Genomic DNA, 21,973 nt, shown 5'->3' with positions numbered 1-21,973 from the left:
GTTTATTCTTCATCAACAATCTGTAGAAAAAAAGTTTTAACAAGCTTCAGGGGAACCGCCATTTTCATCTGACTTGAAATAGAGAAGTTGAAGGCTTGTTTTATGAACAGAGTGTGGTTTGATCAGGGCTATATGCTAACTTAGTTCACAGTGAAGTAAAACTGGAATCGAGTAACAGACACACATTTTCAGCACTTACTAGGTCATCCAACGTCCTTGCTTTTCTCCAAGCTGTCACCCTTTTTGTCTGTCCTTTGTATAAATATGAAGTAATATCACAGCTACTGCAGACAAGTTGGGAAACAAGAGTGAACATGTCCACTTTTTAATCCTAAAAGTTTTTAAAGTAAACTCTGCTGGCTTCACATCAGACCAGAATCTGGTGTGACTCCAGGTGTTTATTCCCCTAGAAGCTCCGGCTCTGCGTCCACAGCTCCCCTGGACTCAGCAGCAGCTCTGTCCCTTTGCACCACCTGGTTCTCAGATTCTTTATCCTCATGTTGGACTGAGGGCAGACCAAATACTACAGTGACTCGCTATTGCCTCTAGAGCCACTAGTGGTATTATAAGAAAGCATGCTGATTTCAGTAGATGTCTCTGCAACACAATATAGAGACATGTTTGACATTACATCATAGCTGTTCATTTTCATGAACTAAAATTATAACTTACATATTGCCCCTTTTAAGACTTTTCTTTTGTCTTCTTTTATACAGTATTGTAGTACTGTACTCTGTGAATGATTCTTGTTTATTTGATTGGTATCCATCGTAAAAATAAAAAAATGTTTCTCCTGTGTTGTTTTTTTTCCTCCTGCAGTCCTGCATGGTCTGGACCTGGAAAGTGAACACTGCATGTTTGAGAACCAGAATGGCAAAGTGACTCTGGTGCCGCTCGGCGGAGCTCAGTGTTCGGTTAATGGAGTTCAGGTGACAGAGCCGTCGCATCTTAACCAAGGTGAGAGCTTCATCATTTAATGACACTTCTCTTTAAGCTGCATCACTGTGAAAATGAACTGAGCACATGTCTGATCTTCAGAAGTGAAAGAGGAATCTGTCCTTAACAGTTTTTACTTTCTGTTGTTTGTTGTGTCGTGGTCCAGGTGCTGTTATTCTGCTCGGCAGGACCAACATGTTTCGCTTCAACCATCCGAAGGAGGCGGCCAAGCTGAGGGAGAAACGAAAGGTGAGACCCGATCTTCTGAGCGTGTGTGTCTCTTAGAGAAGCAGGAGGTTAGACTGAACTTGGTTTCAGATGAAACGGTCTGGGTGATGTTGTTGACCCTCTGACTTTTTATTTTTTTATCCCTCAGAGTGGCCTGCTCTCTACATTCAGCCTCTCTATGACAGATCTGTCCAAGTCCTGTGAAAACCTGTCCACTGTGATGCTCTACAACCCCGGGTGAGTGTATAAATACACAAATAACTGCAGCTGCATGCGATTATCAGCTCAGACCCTGCAGTGCATCTCCCCTCTGCATCAGGACTTTAGATTCAAGTCAGGCTATCTGCATTTAAACAACAAAGAATAAAATACTGTATATAAGATTTAATCAAACCAAATGAGGCTCATCTAGTTAATCAAGATCACCAAAGATGGATTCAGTTCATTTTGAGATGATCTGTTCCATCCTTCCTCTTTACGAACAGAATTTGACTCTTCGTTTTATACATCTTGAGGTTTTTTGTTTGAGATCTGCAGAAACCCTGCTGGATATTGACTTTAAGTCCTGCCTCTAATGGTGCAACATATATGGCAAAGTGTGTTGATATTCTATATTTTTCTTATTGTCAACAAATCTTATGTGCAGACTCAAACCAACAGTGAATGAATCGATTAACCAGTATTGTGTCTGATAAATCTTCTTCCTCTGTGCCATAGAGGCTCCATTGTTGTCCAGAAAACATATTAGTGAGCCACGCTATTGTGCTGTCACTAATACTCACCAGAACATGGAACAGGTCCCAACAAATTGATTTGTTTCTCCTGTTTGTTTGTTTGAAAAAAATACAGTGAGCAGCTGATTTAGGAAATGACTGATCCCTTTAAAAACATAAAGCTCAATTTTTTTTAGATGTTTTAAGATTTATGTCATCAGTAGGCACCATATGGAGCTGAGAGACTCGGGACAGGAAGTCAAACAGACAGACACAAAGTTGGTTTTGTTCTTTTCATGGAATTTGTTGACAACAATAAAAACTATAGAATAATGGCATCCTTATATTATTACAGCTGCAATGTTGACATTTACAGTTGGAAATCCTCCTCATGAGTTTAACCTTTCGACCTTGATCTTTTCTGTACTGCCACCAACAGGCCGAATCTTTCCTGACATTTAAACTAAATCTCATGAATTGATTTCCATGATATTTACTGAGAACATTCATACTCTTCAGAGGATGATTCATTTCCATTTTGCACAACACATTTTCTCCTCAGAGTTTCTCCTCTCGTTCTGCTCCCCAAGACTTCAGGACATGAATCTCGTGCAGATTTTAACTGAACTTTTAAAAAGTTGTTTGTTTTCATCCACTATCCTATCGTGAATATTGGGAGTTGGTTCACAAGATAGGTGCCACCAATTGTCAGTCAGAAAAAAAGCGCAGAAAACAGGAAGTAAATATGACATTTGCTTATTGTGGAGGGTTTATGGATGTATTATAGAGTCATGGCAGCCATGAGGAGACTGTCAGAGCAGAAATAGCTGATCAGTCATGTGATTTAAATGTTTGCTACGGCACAACGTATTTATTTCTATTGCCCATTAAAGAGCATCCACTGTTTTTAAAAAAAGACAAAAACCACCTTGAGACTGACTCTTTTTTGAATGAAAATGAGGAATAGCTGAGATCTCTGAGTGCTGGATTGTTCTGAATATTTGTTGTGAAGGGTTGAAACCTACTGATTGTCCCCCCTCTGACCTTTACTGCCACCATCTTTCCTCTTGTTGAAGAGAAATTGAGCTTGTTGTTCTCAGTGTAACCTGGTAAAAATGAATTAAATGATTGAAGTATTATTATATACCAAGTACAGAGAGGTTTGTTTGGCAGTTTTTCATCCTGTCTGTCCAGAAGAGAACCCATTCAGTGCCTGTTAGATTATACCGTTTCCTGTCATCTGTACAAACTTTGTGGTTAAAGTCCGCTGGAATTAACTGTATCAACCCTGTCTTGTCGACAGTCTCTTCACTGAGAAGGGCCCCGTCTTCCTCAGGTAGACTCAGCCGTCCACTTCCTGTCTAATTGTCCCGTTTTAGACACACAGACATGTGTTGACTCGTCCAGTCTCTCAACCTGAACCCTCATTGTTTGTTTTGATTATTATTTTGCATGTCACCTCGCTGCTTTTGCCACCATCTTGATGCCTGACCGTAGAAAATGTATCGTTGCTTTTTCCACATTGCTTGCCATTTCATTTGAAGCTTCATTTTTTTGTGTTGATGGCTGCTTTCACTTCATTAGTTGTGGTGTCGAATGTTGTGAGACGTGTGTGTCTTTTTGTTTTGATTAGAAAGGAAGCTGATGAAGGTTTTTGTGTTTACAGGTTGGAGTTTGAGAGACAGCAACGGGAAGAGTTGGAGAAACTGGAAATGAAAAGGTACAAAGTCTTTATTTTCTCAATCTAGGTTTCGCAGATATGAGGAGTTACATTAACCTACAACATGAGTATGTTATTGCTGTAGGAGGCTGATCAAGGAGATGGAGGCAAAGCACCAGAGTGAGAAAGCAGAGTTGGAGCGCCTGCAGCAGGAGGTGGAGAGTCAGCGAAAGGAGTCTGAGGAAGTGCAGCAGCGAATCCTCCGCCAAGAGGAGAACCTCCGTCGCCGCAGCCAGGACATCGAGAGCCGCCTGCAAGACTTCCTGGCCGAGAAGGAGCGCTTTGAGGAAGAGAGACGCTCAGAGATCCAGGGTGGGGACCTCCAGCAGCAGAACCCGCAACAGGAAGCAGAGGAGAAGCTGGATGCGGAGCAGCGGCGGCAGCAGGAGGCTGCAGAGCAGACTGAGATCTACCGTGAGCTGGAGAGGCTGAAGAGGGAGCGCGAGGAGCAGAAGGTCCGTCTGGAGACTGAGCGGCGGCGGCTGGAGGAGCAGGAGCGGGAGCAGCTGAGTCTGGTGGGGAGGCTTGAGGAACAGCTTAGAGAGAAACATGAGGCAGCCACCACCCTGTTGACCCGGGAAGACGCCCGCCGTCTGGAGGAGGAGCGTCGAGCTCTGGCTGAGATCAGAGAAGCTCTCCTCCGTGCCAAAGAGGCAGGAGAGCGGCCAGATGTGGAGGATGCCAGCGAGGACGTGAGATCTGCCCAGGCACGATACACCGACTTCAAGGAGGCTCAGGTAAAGGAGCTGGGCCAGCTGGTGGAGGGGCTCCAGCAGAAGAAGGAGCAGCTGGAGAAAGAGGTCGCTGCTGAGCGTAGTACACTGCTAATGCTCACCCGCGGCCTTAAAGAACGACAGCAGCAGCTCAAAGAGGAGCAGGAAAAGGGGGCACAGGAAGCTACAGCTGTCTGCCAGGAGGAGCAACTGGTCAAACAGGCGGAGCACAGACTGCAGTACAAGGAGCGTCAGCTGACCAGCGTGGCCGATGGCCTTCTCCCTGCGCTGGCTGAGGAGAAGCAGAGAGCCGTGGAGATGCTGGAGCGCAGCGGCGGAGGCAGCAACGGGAACTGCGACAGCCCACCTGGGCTTGACAACACACTGTACCAGGTGGAGAAAGAGCTGGAGGATAAAGAGGAGAAACTGAACCTCCACTGGCACAGCGCTCAACAGCTCCAGCAGCTCCAGGAGACCTACGAGTTCACAGCCAATGTGGCGCGGCAGGAGGAGAAGGTGAGGAGGAAGGAGAAGGAGATCCTGGAGTCAAAGGAGAAGCAGCAGAGGGAGGCGATGGAGCAGGCAGTGGTCCGGCTGGAGAGGAGACACTCAGCACTGAGGCGCAGTCTCTCCATGGAGCCCGACACTGAGGAGCAGAGACACAAGAGCTCGCTCATCAGGAACCCGAGGACGGGGTCTGACCTGGACCAGCAGAGGTTAGAACCTGAAAATAAAACTTACAGATTATATCTGATATATAACAAAGTTCACTTAAACAAAGCTTTACTGAGTTAAACACACTGACATCTTTGAGGTCATAATGACGAAAATGCTTTCATAACGAGCGTAACTACACTGAAAACAAACGGCTTGAAATGTCAAATCTTTGTCAAACAATAAAACCCACAGAACACACAGAATCTCTTAATTACCAGTTGAGTATTAGTAGTATGTTGTTTAGCATATAATTAGTAGGTAATAACTTTTTAAGTACTATCTATTTACTATTTAATTACTATCCTTTCCTTATGGGAACTTTACTAATGCCTAGATTTATTACCATATGGTTCCTGGTACGTTTCCAAGTAATAACTTGGTACTTACACGCCAATTCTTTTGGTTCTTTCCTGATAACATATTTTGTTACTATCTAGTTTCATTGTAATTGGCACACTCTAAAATAAGCAACAACAGCAACAGACTCAGTTTGTCCAGCCCTTTGTTTGTATTGACTCCACACAGGGTGTGAAAATGCCAAAGAGATGGGCAAAAGGAAACAGAGCTCATAGTTTTTCTTTCTCTCTAGAGTGGAGCGAGAGATCCAGAAGCTGAGACAGCGGATAAGCGAAGGGGAAGAAAACAACAGGACTCACTCCATTAATAGCGACGAGAAGACGAGTCATAACAGCTCCCCCGTCAGCCACATCCAGAGTCTGAACACACTACTGCCACTGTCGGACGACAGGTACACCTCGGAGAGCTCCTCAGTTTACACTGCACGGTTGTTTCTGCTGCTGGTGTGATAGAGGGTTAATCTTTCCATTAACTGTTTGATTTCTCATTCATGTGTTTATGTTGTTGCTAACATTGCTTCTTTATCGCCCTTATTATTTACCAGGATAAATGCATATATTGAAGAGGAAGTCCAGCGAAGGTTACGGAAGATGAATCTTCTCAATGGCAGCAGCAGCAACATTGATCTCTCTCTGTCCTGTGAATCTCTCAGGGTAAGAACTGACCCACACACTTCATTAAGATCTTACTTCATTCAACCTGTGGTGTTTTAAGGTGGTGCATCCAAACCAGCTGTGTATACAGACCTTCACTCTTTCTGTAAAGAGACAGCAAATTAATTGACAGCTAATTTAATCAATCAATTAAGAATTCAAGTGCCGAAACACATTTTGTGGTTCCAGCTTCTCAAATGTAAAAATTTGCTGTCATTATTTGGCTTGGACCAATAAAACACATCTAAGTTGTCAGCTTGGACTCTTATGATGACTTGGACATCATAATTGTTTTCTGAGCCTTAATTAATCAATTGGCAGAGTAAATCAGTGATAACAATAATCGTTAGTTGTAGCTCTAGTCTTTGCTCCAAGTTAAGTATATTAGTGATCAACTAATGTCAGAGTCCTGAAATTATATAAATCCTTACATAAAAGTCAATACTGTCTGTTTGAACAAATACATGCCTGGTTCTCTGAAGTAAAGTATCTGGCTGCTATTGAACCATCTACTGCAACATGTTACTGCCCTCTTACAGCGCTGACCAGTTCGAGCTGTAGCTGGTAGATTTTTCTAGTCTAAACATCTGTTATCTGGAACTTTATTTTTAAAATTCATATTTGGCTCATAAATAGTGAATCCAGCAAGTCCTTTGACAGATTGCGAGTCGAGGCGTCTTTCTCTGTGTAGAACTGATATTCAGCTCTTTAACCCTGCAGGAGGAGGATGAAGTTAGCGACTGTAGCTCTGTTAGATTAACAGACGAGGTAAGACCAGGATCCATCTGCTCTGTATCCCCCAATGAGACTGCTGCCCTGCTCTGTAATCTGCATGATTCTCCCAAATATGTTATGTAGGTTATGGATCGACTCAGTCACACTAATATCAATCAGTTTGGTTTGTAATTCTTTTAATTGGGTTCTTCTCTACCTGGTTTTGATTTGTCCTGGTTTTGTTTAATTTGTTCCCTTTTTCCTGTAATCATAAGGTTTAATAATCATCTTCATATTTAATGATCACCAGTTGATGTTTAGTTGTATTGTTTTCAGGATGATGAAAAGCTGCAAAACATCAATCCAAGGAGGCTTAAATATGAGGTAAGACCAGGATCTTATTTTGGGTTTGGGGTCATTTAATAATCAGTCATTAAAATTTGTAATGCTGCTACTTTTTCACAATGACAAGGGTTCTGTATGTTCATATGTTATTAAAATGTGGCTCTTACTGCTCATGTGCATGGTAAAAATTTAACTAAAACTAACTAAAAATGAAATACTTTCTCTTATAATTTAAAGATGAAATTAGATTGTAAATGGCTTAGCATTTTAAATGTTCAGGGTTGCCAAACATGAGCGCACAGACGCATTTTGTTTTATAACTCCAATCACTGATATCAGTTACTTGACTGGAACGAGATGGAAGTTGAAGTGGCAAAGATTTGAGAACTCTGAATGTTACAGTCGGGTTCTGTTCTTTATTTTTGGAAGAACTTTTAGGATCGTAGCAAACCATTGCATTAAATGTAGACTAACAGACAACAAAATAGCTTGAAACAAAAGTCCGTCATTCAAACAACATGGGTAAAATAGTATTTGCAGATGACTTTTGGGTGGAGTTTGAGCCAGAAAAGAAATTTAGGAATCCTGTAAAGACCATCCATTTAGTCACAAAGAAGGGTATGATCATAAGTTTATTTGCAAATGCTGCTTTTCCCATGTTTTATTGTAATTTACAGTTTAAGAGAAGTTGGGAGCATTTATTGGTACACTTGTCATCCTAATTTGCATGCCAAACTTTTGAATCACTTGCATCTCACCTGTGCACCTGGTGATGGAGGAACTGTAATTCTCATTGGGGTGGATTAAAGAATTCAGTATAATTCAAAGAGCCTTCACGTCCCTCTTGACGATGTAGTCATGGACTCCCCCCTTGTGCACACAGAGAAACTGCGGGTTGTGGTCTAGCTTCCTGCCTGCCTTGGAGCTCGAAGAAAACTCCCCTCCTCACATCCCAGAAAACATGTTTGAAGAACCTCAGACCAGCCTCTTAAAACTTCACAGAGGACAAAAACTTGAATTCACACCTGGAGTCTTTATAGAAAAACAGGAGGTGCCTTACAAAGATGGGGACAAAAGAGAATGGTGTCACGAAGGAGTGAATATCCCTGTAGGAGAAGTGCGCCGAATTGTTTGTGAGCTTGATAGACAACACAAGTTCTCTGCAACTTCAGCAAACACCTTGACCAGCAAATTTGATGAAAACGAGAATATCACTGATAAAAAAAGAAGCGATTCTGCTCCTTGTGTTTCTGTTGATGATGATAAAAAGATTGAAGGTGGAGCGAAGGAGTTGCTGGTAGATGGACCAACAGCAGAAGGCATAGCAGAAGATAAGAAACTTTCCAATGATCAAAAGACATCAACATTGCTCAGCTCTGTCAGTGCCTTCATCAGTTCCAAGCTAAAGTCAAAGGAATCCGTTAATGGACAAATGAAACAAGAGACAGACAAAGGAGCTGAGAAAGCTGCAGCCAACAGGAGCTACGGTTTGTGGTATTTTACTGGAAAACTGTCCGATGTGTACAAAGATGCTGGTAGAAGACTGCAGGACACACGTGACATTATTCAAAATGTACGAGTAAATGAAATTAAGGTTGTACTCTCTCAGTATGTGACCATGGTGTCCAAAGAACTGCCGCTGATTAATCGAATGCAGACTAAACCAGAGCCAGAACCAGGCATCCCTGCAGCAAACAAAGTCAGTTTGGTCGACAGATCAAAGAAGGATTGCGCTCTTAGTCTTCCTCAGAATTGCAGCGTCTCTGTGATCCCTGGAATCTCAGAATGGCCTGAAGGCTCTGTGTCGTCTCTCAAAAACACATGTACTGAGGTGTTTTCTCAGACACTGGTTCATCTTCCACCAGCCTTGTCTCAGCTACAGTCACTTTCATCCCAGGAGATGCTAGAAAAGTTGGAATCTCTGGCTCCTCCAATGAAAGTCAACAAGCTTTTGAGTATCTTCTGGCTTCAAACTGCCAACCGTAAGCAGCCGATCCCAAAGCCTGGCTGCTTGCTTTTGTCAGACAAGGACATAATAGTACTGTCAAATAAAACCACTTCAAATGACAGCTTAGCTATTTTTCAGCATTTTAATCTCATGGAAATCAAGAAGGTCCAGATCAGCTTGGCAGGGCAGCACATCCGACTAATTGGCAACACTGAAGACACCGTCTTGACAGCCTTTACCCACAGCAAAGAGCTTACCCAGGACTTCTGCAAGGCTTTACTGAAGGCGTTCCCTCTTGACAAGGGAACTGAAGATCATCCGTTACTCTCTGGTGACCTCATGGCCCTCTCTCTGGATTGGACATCGAATGTTCCTGACATCATCCTGGACAATGGCCTTCACATAACTTCCAGATTTAAGCGGGTCCTCGCAGATCTGCTCTACATTATCCATGGGAACATGGAAGGTCCTGGCAAACCATCTCTGGCAAACATTTGTCCACTGCTCTATACCAGCGTCAAGGTCATGAACTCTACCCGTCTGCATCAGAGCGCCGTTTTTCAGTTCCTCCTGACGGACACTCATGTAGCCATTCTCCGCGAGGACGGCGTCTTTCACCCAGTGCCACGTGACTCCAGTCTGGTCCCTGCACAGCCCCAGTTTCAGGGGCTTGAACTCCGCAAGCGGTCAGAGATCAGATGCCTGCTTGTGAAGCAGAATGACAACTGTCTGGTGGTGGACATCACGTTTACAACTCACAAAACACAAACTCGAGGAAAGAAGTTGGAGTCCAGGCGAGGCTCAATCGACGTACCCTCTCATTACAACAGACAGAGTGACTCCTGGAAGTTAGCTTTTGGTTGTACTTCAGAAGCTGTGATCTTGATTAATCATCTGTGTACCTGAGTTACTTACCTGTGTCCAAAAGAAAGGAAGAATTTAAAAATAAAAGAAATGATCATCAGTCGCCATGTTTATTTAACAGAAAAATAAGTTCAGAGATTGTCTGAACACGTGATTCATCATTGTGCCAAAGTAAATGGACGTATCTCAAAGTATTTTTTTATATATTTTAAAATGTTTTACAAACATCTGTTATTTAAACGGAATTATGTGATTTGGCCATTTTGCAACAATGTCCTAAAGATTGTCTTTCACGATTCAGACCATGTTGACACCTATGAACTGTAATCTCTGTTGTTTACATTGTCATAATGAATGAATTTCTTTGCATCTATGAGAATTAAATGGTTTTGTCTATCAGTTTTTAGTCGTATTCACCATTTTTGTTAATTCTTGTTTGATTTTTATCTTAATGTTTCAAAGGGAGACTGTTAATGTGACTTAATTGCACAGTTTGGTCTAAAAGTTTGCAGCTGCACTTTAAAAAAAAAAGATTGTAATCTGATGACTTGAAGAAGATGGATGTATTTGTCATGATGTGAAATGATTACAGATTAAATATAATTAGTATGTATTTAAAGCAATAATGTTGAATGTGCCTTTATAATTATACACCATGAGAACATGTTTATTATGTGGACAGAATAATAAAGATTGATCCTTGTATCCTTCTTATTGTCTGATTTTTATTTGCCAATCAAACAAAATCATTCTCAATGAAGTTCAGAAGTTGATTAACAGCAATAATTTTAATTTTTTCTGGGTCGACCCTTTACTCTCCTCCTCTTTCTTCTTCTCTTTTTCTGTCCTCCTGGTGACTTCCTCCACAGCACCTGGTCTCTCGTCCTCTCGGGACGAGCTCTGATGGACTTCAGGAGCCCGTTAAAATTAACATTCCTCGTTATGTTCTTCGCGGGCAGGGGAAGGACGAGCACTTTGAGTTTGAGGTGAAGGTAAGTTGAATCAGATGTGTCCCCATCATCTTCTTCTTCGTGAATTATTTACGTTCTGACCTGTTCATCCTTCTTATGTCTCATCTGGTTCTTTTTGTTTCCTCTACTGTAATCTAAAAATGTGTTATAAAATGTGTCTGGATGTGTACGAGACAAGATAAACTAATCTTTTAATGATCCCCAGAGGAGAAAATAGGGTGTTACAGCAGAATAAGGACAGAAATAAGTGCAGATATATTCAATAAAATGAATAATAAATTGTATTCAAAGTAATAATAGAATAAAATGAAAACAGAAAATGCTAAATTAAAGGCAATAGGTACTTTGATTTTATTCTTGGAAACTCAAATCTCGGACGTAAAAGTAGCATTATCACATTGTAAAAATATTAATTTCAAAATAATAATCACTGATTCATAATAAACTGTCAAATATTCATACGCCTGTTTTCAATATTAAACAACAATACAACTGTACACCTTCTGAATTTAAGTTTCTCCCTCTAACCAAACTAAGATTAGCTCAGTGGTCCAAACCGTCTCAGTTAGTCTGTCTGCTGTTCCAACAATCTTTAACTCTGGTTTGATGGAAATAAATCCTGTGTGAGTGAGATGTGAAAATATTCTGGTTAAAATGACTTCCTCTCTGTACTCATGAGGGAGCTGTCAATCAAAGCATGGTCTGCCACGTCCACAGTCTCTTAAGAAATTATCTAAATGGCAAAATTAGCTGTTTTTTTTTTTTTAGGTTTTTCAGTAGTTATGAACGTTTTGTTTCACTTGTGGATACTTAATGAGACACTCAACTTTGATATCATATTTGATTTTTTACTATTTCATGCCACATTCCCAGAGGCTTCAACTGTGTGTTTCTTCCATCAGATCGCTGTGATGGATGAAACGTGGACAGTGTTCAGACGTTACAGTCGCTTTCGGGAAATGCACAAGAGCCTCAAATTAAAATACCCAGAGGTGAGCAACTTTTACATCTGTGTACCATGTTGTCTGCTGAGACACCTTGTTGGGGAGTCCTGGCTTTGGTTTCTGTGTGAAAGCTCTTGCGATGTCTCTCTGTTTCAGCTGGCAGCTCTCGAGTTCCCTCCAAAGAAACTGTTTGGAAACAGAGACGAGCGGATGGTCGCTGAGCGCCGGAATCATTTGGAGGTAAGACATTTGAATCAATTTTTTAATCAAACATACAAGAAAGACAAATCATAGACAAAGAGGTTGATTCTCTTACCATCCTCTGTTCTTAGAAATAGAAATATTAGCACTGTGGATGTGGAAGGTCACTGTGCTGCTGTTTGTTTTGCAGCGTTATCTGAGGAACTTGTTCCGGGTGATGCTGTCGTCCTCTGGCTCTCCTCTCAGAGCCGATGCAGACGGTGGTTTCCTCCTCACCAAACACGCTGTCTGTGAGTTTTCACCGTTCTTCAAGAAGGGTGTCTTCGAGTACAGCAGCCACGGAACCGGTTGACTCATCCATGACGCACCTGAACAAAAAAAAAAATTAAAAAAATCTGGTGCCTTTATCTCCAGGGCTCGGCTCGGGTGAATTGCCTCAGAAGGTCAAAGAAGGAAAAACTTGCAGGTCAGTTTCCTCTCCGGTGAGACAAAGATCTCAAACCCGTCAGGTGCTGTTGTAGCTCTTAGTCCATGTGGAAACTTTATCATGAATGTCAAGGTAGGAAATCTACGGCACTCTGTTTAAAGAGTTTAATTTCTACATTATATATCCAGAGAAAAGTATAACAGGTTTTCATTGTCTATAATGAGACAACTTTGTACGATCTTTAGCGTTTTTTCTGTCGACACTTCATTTCACACATTCTAGCAATAAAATAAATATTAAATATATTTACATGCAGCTATGATATTTATGCCAAGTCTCTCATCTAGTGACAGCTGTGTATCTCTAAAAGTAGAAATAAAAACATTAACGCAGGCAGGTTGAGAGCAGCTCAGTGGAGGAGTGCTGATTTATCCTGAAGAACCACAGCGTTTGAGTAACTGCTGAAACAATTAAGTTGATTTAATTAAATGATCCATCAGCAAAAAAATGAACAGTTCTGATAATCAACTAATTGTTTACGTAGTCTATCAAACAAAAATGCCAAACATCACTTTCAGCTTCTTAAATGTTTAATATTGTAAACTTGACAAAATGGTGCATCTGAAGACATGAACTTTGTTCTGTTGGGCATTTTTCACTAATTTCTCACTTTTTATAGACTAAACAGTCAATTTATCAAAAACAAAAAAGAATCAATAATGATCATTAATTGCAGCTGTAGATGAATCACACACATGGACCCTGAATTTTCATCTCTTGTCATGAGACATTAACACTCACGCGACAATGGGTTTGATTTCCATGAACAGCACTATACAGAGCATGTTTACAGTAACCACTAAAACCAATCCACACTCGTCCCTGAAAAAAGATATCACAAACACAAATTGTCTCTGAGAACGAAGCTACAGTTGAAAAAAAACAGCGAAATTCATGCTTGTGTTGGTCTGTTGTGTGGTCTGAATGGGAGTGAATATTCACCTGGTTGTATGATGTAACGTGATGTTTGTTTGAAGCCAAAGTCCAAAAAAATGTAATTAGTCTTGTTGTCAGACTGTTATTGTCCCCTCACTGTGACTGCAGCACTGTTTGTAGTTAGAGAACGTGACCTGCTGCGGCTTATCATGGTCTCACCTGCTGAATCACAACAGTCTTAAAACAGATGCCACATGGACACAAACATGTTCTTGTTGTAACCATTTCTCTGGCTCATACTGAGTATTAAAAGGTCTTCATGTACTTTCAGTTGAAGTGGCGGAGGACAGAATCCACAGTCCACATTATGTTTACATCTGAAGCTGGTGTCAGTCTTCAACAGTCTAAGTTTGACAAATCAGGAAAAATCTTGAGTAGTTTTCTGTTTAGCTTTGTAGCGATGAGGATGTGATACTGGTCAACGGTGGAGAAGTTTCTTCACACATAGTGATTTTCCACCTTTCAGGCTTTCAGTTTCTGTTACTCAAAAGAGCTTTTCAGCAGAATTTAAGTGAAAAAGTGACTTTTTAGTACAGATGGAAAGATGGACAGCTTCAGTTAAATGCGTATGAGTATTGTAGAAACTAAAAGTGTCACTTTTTTATTGGTCAGTATGAGGAGGAGAAAGTGATTGCAGCAAGAAAAAAAACTGTTTTTAATCTGGGAAACAAACTTTTACATTAAAGGTCCAGTGTGTCACATGTAGTGGCTCTATTCACAGAATACAATATTCATAACATGTTTTCATTAGTGTATAATCAAGAATATTTATGTTCTTGTTAACTTAGATCGAGCCATTTATATCTACAGAAGGAGAGGGTGACATGAGGGGGGTTACAATCAGCATTTATACCAATAGATGCCACTTAATCCTACACACTGGTCCTTTGAATTACCCGTACAAATGAATTACACAGTGTCCAGAAAAATAGAAGCTCCACAGTGACAAGTGATGGATTCTACTCATCTGGTCATCTTTAAGGCTGAACAATAGTTCAACTGCATTTTACTGAAATGTTTCTTATAGTTTGTCCAACGTATTTACTGTGTATATATATGTGGAGGAGCAACTGTTATATAAGACAAGAAAACTACAGCCTCAAAAAGGACCGCACGACTGATTTAACATCTCAGCTGTTGTACGGGAGAGTTTCTATTTTTCTGGTGACTATTTGAAAATGGTGTTGACAATGCTGACAGAACAATATTTGGAAGCTTTGTTACTGAAAGCTGTGCTAAGATCATATTTTAATGTAAAACTACACCCGGCGTATCAAGAAATTAAAACATGAAAGAGTTTTGGACTAACAAGTGGAAACAAATGAAACAGCAGTCTCCAAACAAAGACACACTAAGAAGTTTACTGTTCTCTCTCGTTAACTTCACTGTGATTCTCAAACATGCAGGAGACGCTGACGAGTGCCAGCAACTACAACGAGCTATAACAATAATACAATAATTTGTGCCATTTAGTTTGAAGTCATATCGGGGCAGGACTTGATACAGCTCAACTTTAACTCCCAGACGTGGAGTTATCCCAAAGATTGTTTTAGTGCCACCAAAATTTTGTTTTTAGTTTAAGGGATGCCCGGATCCATGAGTCACTGATCATTGTCAGCCAATATTCAGTAAAAATATGCGATCAGGAGGTCAAGATTAATTAAATTTAATCAAATAATGACCCACATTGTATTTGTTTACTAGCAGATCTTGACCTCTCTAATATGTCCTACAGCAGACAGCTTTCAGTCAAGATGGCATCTGCAGATGCTCCAATTCAAGTTAAGACCAAAAGTTTGTGTGGAGCCACGACAGAGGCCAAAATGTAGTCTACAACAGAATAGGGGAGTCTTGTTTTTAGCCTAACTGTTGTTGACCACTTGTGGCTCCTACTTGACAGTTAGGAGGAGGAGGAGTGAGGAGTCAGCAATCGAAAGCCAATCACCATTAACAATCGATTTCCAGCCATACAGCATGACATGTACACCTCTCTGGTATATTTAGTTTTTTCAGTAACAAGCTCATCAAGGCGAGGAAGAAAGGAGATGAAGAGACGGTGACGTGTCCGAATTTAAAAAAAGAAAAAAAGCTGAGCAATTTAATCATAACGATGATGATGAATAAAACTTTGGTCAAAATATAAGAATTTGAATTTCAACGACATTTTAAGCACTTTGTTTAAAAAATAAGCTATTCCAGTACTTGATCTCTTTAAAATGCTGCTATACCAGCTACTATAATACGATCAATATCAGCCGATATGGCTCATAGATGATCGACAGTCGGTATCGTGGCAAAGGAAAAATGTGACTGGGGCATCCCTGCACACTTTTGATGTGACCTGACATTTTGGGATTTACTAGGCTGCAAAGTTAGCTCGTTCCATCTAAGACTGCAGAAATATTTGCTTTTAAACAGCAACGCGATCATTGAAATCTGTCTCCACACACCTTTAAGATAAACGAGTAGACATTAAACAAATTCAAACACATCTTTCATCGATCAGATTTCTCAGATTAAAGTGGATTATCTAGTTTCCCCACTCAGTACACATGCAAAGACAAATAATTCATTCAGAGGGAAGGTTTTGTCCCTCCGGCAGCTCAGTGCTTGAATAAATATTTCAGAGCTGATTTTATTTTTTAAATAAACCCGTCACAGTGAGTAAATCGAGCTTCTAACAAGTCTTCCACAAACCGGTTTGACATCAGTTCAGTTTTATTTGAATTTGCCTGAATATGAACACATGAACCACTGACTGCTTTTTTTTTTTCATAAGCCATACTGTGTGTGTAAATAGACTGTAAATGTTAATGTGCATAGTTTTTCTATACGATATGCTTGTATGCAATGTAAACTATTGACATTGAATGTCAGTAAAGGGAATGTACCACAACATTCATGTCTGGATTGTTTGTTTTTCTTGAAGGTGAACATATGTGAAGATGTGATGTTGTGTTAAAGACAGAATAGAGTTAAAGAGGATAGATACCTCTCATGTCTGTAAATACAAAGCTACAGTCAGGAGACACTTGAAAGCTGGAATCAGACAAAGGTAATAACATCCACCAACCAGCACCTCTGAAGCTCATGATTAACACATATCTCTATAATATCTATAGTTATGTTTTAACTGACACATTGCGATTTTTTTAGTCTGTTATTGGGCAGAATATTTGTACTCAGTATGATAAGTGTGTCTCCACTGGTTGTCTGGCAACCTCGAGGCAACAACACTTAAAGTCCCCGCTTCTGGATGAGAAACAAGCACATTTCCCAAAATGTCAAACTATTGCTTTAATTGTTGAACAAAATGTACTTTTGTCTGTTTTCAGGCAGAATTACAGGAAAATATATCAAAATAATCTGGCCTGAAAACTACAATGATCATTGACAGGTCTGACAATAACTCAAATTAAAGTGACAGTTACCAATAAGGACACTACTGAAGGTTTCAGGTATTAAAAGTCTACCGTTGTGCCAGCAGCTCTGAGAGGATGTATTTTTGCACAGTGGCACTGTTACTATTTTTACTATGATGCGCTCAAGATGAAGAATATTAAAAACACACCAATTAAAATAAAGGCCAAACAAATAAAAATAAGTCCATTGAGGAAAATCAAGAACTTAAAAATATCTGAATGTCTCAAGTCAAAAAGTATTGTGACAAAAATATTAATTGTTGTTTAACAACATGAGTGACTTTTGTGATTTCAAGTTTACCTGGTAAACATATCAACACCAACTGCTTCATGATAAAGGAACAGACCCTTTAAGTAGGTTTAGTAGTAGTAGAGCGGGTGAGTGTAACCTCACACAGGGTGGAGTTCAGTAATTGGAGGCAGGTCCAGTAGAGTTCTGTACCCAAGTGTGTCCACCCATGATCTGCTCTGAGGGCCTGAAGGTAACGTCATACAGAGGGACACCCAGAGTCTTCAGCCTCTTCTTACAGGTCGTCATACACCTGCAGGTCACGGTCACACGTTTATTTCATCACATTATCTGACAGCAATTTCTCTCAGAATATTTAGTTCAATTAAATAAGTGATGACTGACCTTACACTATCAAGCCAAGTCACACTGGATGTTGTTGGAGACTCGATTAGACTCCAATATTTCCTACAAGCAGGACAGAAATCCTTTAAGCTCACACAAATGTGAAGAACAATTGCAGGACTAAAGTTTTAATTCCTGCTAGTGCCCCCTGCCAGCTACATTGTTCATTACACCTCGTGATACAAAAGGTGCAGAACAAACAACATACGGATGGTTTTGTATGGTTAGATGTTCGATGTAACATATGGTCTGACATACAAAGGCAAAGTAAAGATGTTGATGTGACACATCATAACATACAAACAGATGAACATTAAAGGTCGACTGTGATCTAGACATGGAGCCACTTTCATACATCTGCATAAAAATGGATATTTGTCTATGTAGAAGTGATAATATTGCTCATGTAATGGACCAAACACAGAACCCTGTGGTACTCCGTGGTTATTAATAGGAGGCTGTTTTAATACAAATATACTCAAAGCTGCACAAATCGAGATGAAGATGCATATTTCATCCATGTAGATATAAAATCATACCTCGAGTTTGTTTGCGGCGCTGCTGCCTGCAGGTTGGTCGACACTGGAGGCTGAGAGCGCAGCGCAGAGCTGCGCCTCCTTCTTCTCCAGAGTTTCTGTCAGTGCTGTTAACTTCCTCTCCAGCAGCAGCTCCTTAAGTCTGTTCTTCTGCTGTACATCCAGAATGACCTCTGTCTGCTTCTTCAACAGCTCATCACGCTCCTGCTGAACCTGGCAGACACCAAAATATGCAAATAAAGACACCTGCCAGGCAGAATGAAGGTAAAACTTGTGATGAGGTATCTTACCTTTTCAAACGCCTGCAGCAGCAGCTCGTGCTCCACCGTCAAATCGCTCAGTTCCTTTTCAATGACCTTCACTCGAGCTCTGCTCATCTGAAAATAATTATTGTTTTAAAGGGATTGCAGTCATAATTTTATGTCATTTCATAACATTTTATTGGTTCATTGCTGTTGAATAAATTCTCCACTCAACTGTAAAACAGAGTAAAAGTGACAGACGCTGGTATTAGCTATGCAAAATGGAATTAATGAATAGGTTTAAAGTTTAGACGTTAAACAATCAGCTCTATCTAATGTCAATAATGGAGAAAATGTATTGTTGATTATTGAACCTCAAGTGGCTTACATGATAAAGTTTATTTATGTAGGAATGCAAAATTATAACTGGTGATCCTTTTTGGTTGAATCAAAACAGGCTGAACTATAACGTCTGTATCCTTTTATCTTTAAACAATCTGTTGATGAAAACCATGTTGAAGATCTATAAAAATTAAAATTAAACGTAGATTCCCTTCTGTGGATATACTAATGAATATTCATTCACCGCTGTCTTGGCCTGGTTGTTGTCTTCCAGCTGTTTTCGGAGCTCGGGCAGCTTCTGTTGTGCTTCCTGCAGAGATTCATTCAGACGTTTGTTCTCTCGTTCGGCTGCTGAAAGCTTTTTGTACACTCGTGCATGCTGCTTCTTCATCTCTGCAAGTTCTTCCTACCAAACAACAAATGAATGAACAACAACGCTGTAGTTTAAGTTTTATGAACACAACATGTGGAATTTCATGTGTCAACGTTAGTTAACTAGTCGTGGTTGGTACAACTCAAAAAAACTTAATCAAATGTTATAAAATAACTTGTACTAACTGCAGGAAGTCTTTCAGGGAAAGCAAAAGAACAATTTAAAAGGGGGAGAATTATTTGTCTTAAAACTCTGATTGGCATTTTACTGTAAGAAACGTCTCAAATCCTCAAAGAAACAAAGAATTACATTTTACTCATGACAGAAGATGCGTGAACTTCTTAAAATACAAATTATTAGTAATAAAAAAGAAGATCATAAGAATTTTATTTTATCTTGTCTCTGAAATCTTGTCTGTGTAAGCTGTTTTTAAAGATAGAAATCACATTTGTGAATGTGTATCTGGAATATAAACACTGTTAACTACATCAAAAACACAACATTCATGGCATTAAGGTTCTCACCTTCAGAAGCTTCTGCTCCTCCAGTAGTTTAGTTTGAATCATAGAGTGGTGCTCCTCGGCACCTCTCAGAGCTCTGTCATGGTCCTCCACCAGAGCCACGACGCGACTATTCGTTCTGTCCTCGAACTCATTGATCTCGGCTCGTCGCTTCCTGCCCTCTGCTTCCATCAGCGACTGCATTTTCTTGTGATATTTCACCTCGATTTCTATTTAAAAAAACAACAGAAGGGTAGATGGATTTTATGACTGAATTTAACTGTGGGAGCTGGAGTGGGAGTTTATTCACCTCTGAGTCTCCTCTCATAGCCATTTGCCAGTTCCATTAACTCCACCTGATGTTTCTGTTGAGAGAGGAGCTCACTTTAGCTCAAATTAAACAGAAAAGGGGCAAAACCAGAGTGTAAAAATAAAACCAGACTCACCAGCTTCAGCTCCTTGATGAAGTCTTCGTTGTCAAGCTTCTTCTCCCTGAAGTCAACCTGCAAGCCACACAATTCCTTCTGATGTCCGATCTCTGACTGCGCATGCTGGTTCTGTATCAGTGACGTCGAGGTGGTGACGTTTGTCTTCAGCCCAGAGGTGTTGTTGTTGTGGTGTTCAGACAGGACGCGCTTCAGCTTGTGTTTATACACCTGGACACGGATAATTAAATGTGGTGTTTACATGTGAATTTACTGCACGGATCAAATGTGATTTGGTGACATTCAATAACTCTGGTGAATCAGTGACGATGAGATCACGTCAAGTTATTGTTTTAAAGAAAAACCTAGAAAGAAAAAAAAACGGATCATCATTATTAATCATCTCTCAGCCTCTCAGATTTATCTTACAACACAGTTAAGGATAACTGCATTAAACCACAGACTGCCTGTGATTAAAAAGAAGAATTCAACAGTACATCAAGTTTCAGAAAATTAAAGAGACTACAGTCGGAAATGTGTTTTCTACGCACTGATTTTGGGCTATTTTGCTTCCATAACATGTCTTTGTTCAGACTAGTGGAAAGAACTTACAATGAATACTTGAATACAACAAAAAAAACATAGTTAAATATAAAAGAAATTCTACAGTAGAGCAGCTGATTGACTTATCAGGCTGCACCTCTGTGTCTTGCAGGTATATAATCAAACACACAATTGACATTCCAGTAAATATAAAATATCTTTGTGATTAACTTAAACCTAAATATAATTATAAACCTAAGAACTGTGTGCAGTGTGTGTGCGTGCAGCCCACAGTGATTTCCACTCGGTGGCGCTCCTCTGCCTCCTCCCTCTCCCTCTGTCTGCTCCTCAGCTCGGCCTCCATCTCCTCCAGGCTCCTCTTGGAGAGTTCCCAGAACGCCTGGATCTTGTCCCTCTCCAGCTGGAAGAAGCTCCTCTCCTCCCGCTCCTTGTCCAGCTCCTCTCTGAGGAGAACGAGGTGCTCCTCCAGCTGAAGGTCATAGATAGATAGATAGATAGATAGATAGATAGATAGATAGATCTTAGCACAAGTCAGTTGCACCTGCACAGAGGGGAGTCATTATAAAGTGTGGCAGTGGGCTGCTGACCTTCATCAGGGTCACGGTGGAGCTGCAGCTTATCACAGCAACTTTAGGCGAGAGGCATGGTACACTGAACAAGCTCCCACCTCATCTCAAGGCACATAGAGACAAACAACCATTCACAGTCACATTCACAGTCACTAATTAACCTATTAAGTGGATGTCCGGAGCACCAGGACCAGACCCACGCAGACACAGGAGAACATGCAAACTCACCACCGTGCCAACCCTACTACAATTTGTTCAATTAAAATTATTAAAATGTAATAAATAAATAATGGTTATTATTAAAGTAAATAAGTAAGTAAGACTCAACAAGTAACAGTAATAACGAATAAAATAAGTAAGTTACAAGGTCCAAAAACTCAGTCCACACAGTATGAATGAAGTCTGTGTGAAGTAGTATTAAATTAAATGATTCAAGTAAATATAAGTACCTCAAAGCTGTACTTCAGTAAAGTACTAGATGATCTTGTGCTAATTTATTTTCTAAATGTAAATATCAGGTTCAGGCTGAAACTTCACAGACAATAACATGTGTTACTGTGATGCTGTGTTAGCATCGCCCAGCAGCTCTGACCTGATCCTTGGACATCTCCACGGCTGAGAGACCGTCCACCACCGCGGCAGACGTCTTCCCCTTCCCGGCCTTTTTGTTTTTGTTCTTGGTTGGCTGGAAAGAAAAAATACACCTTCAACACGTAACTCTGTTCAAACCTTTTCCCGTTAGCTAACACATGCTAACCGTGTTGTGAACACTAAACCCAGCAGGAGTCTCTCACCATGGTCGGACAGTCACAGACACGACGCAGTGAGTCCACATGCGGTTTAACCTGAGCTACACTGTTAGCCGACGAGCTAAACAAGAGCCGCTGTCATGGCAACAGCGTCCGCTGATTTTTTTTTC

At 40.5% G+C, this 21,973-nt stretch overlaps 2 protein-coding genes across 9 annotated transcripts in view; one reads left to right on the top strand and one right to left on the bottom strand.

The window, feature by feature from the left end:
• The window catches only part of kif16ba (kinesin family member 16Ba), a 21,987-nt gene extending 9,595 nt beyond the window's left edge, over positions 1-12,392 (top strand). The window contains exons 15-28 of one of the 7 annotated variants that reach the window (XM_010754767.3): positions 820-957; positions 1,103-1,185; positions 1,313-1,401; positions 3,181-3,213; positions 3,544-3,597; positions 3,683-5,026; positions 5,617-5,775; positions 5,929-6,037; positions 6,758-6,805; positions 7,088-7,135; positions 10,778-10,900; positions 11,782-11,871; positions 11,980-12,063; positions 12,215-12,392. In XM_010754767.3, coding sequence (XP_010753069.3) covers positions 820-957; positions 1,103-1,185; positions 1,313-1,401; positions 3,181-3,213; positions 3,544-3,597; positions 3,683-5,026; positions 5,617-5,775; positions 5,929-6,037; positions 6,758-6,805; positions 7,088-7,135; positions 10,778-10,900; positions 11,782-11,871; positions 11,980-12,063; positions 12,215-12,376 — 2,564 coding nt within the window. In that variant the 3' untranslated portion in view covers positions 12,377-12,392. Of the gene's footprint in view, positions 1-819; positions 958-1,102; positions 1,186-1,312; positions 1,402-3,180; positions 3,214-3,543; positions 3,598-3,682; positions 5,027-5,616; positions 5,776-5,928; positions 6,038-6,757; positions 6,806-7,087; positions 7,136-7,979; positions 10,619-10,777; positions 10,901-11,781; positions 11,872-11,979; positions 12,064-12,214 lie in introns of those variants that run through there. The other 6 variants (XM_010754768.3, XM_010754769.3, XM_010754763.3 and 3 more) reach the window with 6 other exon arrangements.
• LOC104938381 (dynein regulatory complex subunit 4) lies at positions 12,284-21,973 on the bottom strand. 2 transcript variants are annotated; one of them, XM_019254783.2, is made up of 11 exons: positions 21,849-21,973; positions 21,647-21,739; positions 20,757-20,954; positions 19,943-20,152; positions 19,807-19,861; positions 19,521-19,726; positions 18,868-19,029; positions 18,330-18,416; positions 18,043-18,252; positions 17,504-17,566; positions 13,024-17,411 (listed from the first exon to the last, which is right to left on the bottom strand). In XM_019254783.2, exons 1-10 carry the CDS (start codon positions 21,849-21,851, stop codon positions 17,513-17,515), a joined length of 1,278 nt encoding a protein of 425 aa, XP_019110328.2. In that variant the 5' UTR covers positions 21,852-21,973; the 3' UTR covers positions 13,024-17,411; positions 17,504-17,512. The 2 variants fall into 2 exon arrangements, with proteins under 2 accessions (XP_027139509.1, XP_019110328.2); XM_027283708.1 differs by lacking the exons at positions 13,024-17,411; positions 17,504-17,566 and adding an exon at positions 12,284-12,392.

The sequence above is a fragment of the Larimichthys crocea genome, chromosome X (assembly GCF_000972845.2).
Source record: "Larimichthys crocea isolate SSNF chromosome X, L_crocea_2.0, whole genome shotgun sequence".
NCBI lineage: Eukaryota > Metazoa > Chordata > Actinopteri > Sciaenidae > Larimichthys > Larimichthys crocea.
The sequence above is the reverse complement of the archived record's forward strand: the minus strand, read 5'-3'. Positions and strand labels throughout refer to the sequence as shown.

Coding starts and splice junctions, on each gene's coding strand:
- LOC104938381 (XM_019254783.2), bottom strand. Junction 18,417..18,867: donor ACAACCAGGCCAAGACAGCG/GTGAATGAATAT, acceptor AATTATTTTCAG/ATGAGCAGAGCTCGAGTGAA. Junction 18,253..18,329: donor TGCTGCAGGCGTTTGAAAAG/GTAAGATACCTC, acceptor GGTGTCTGCCAG/GTTCAGCAGGAGCGTGATGA.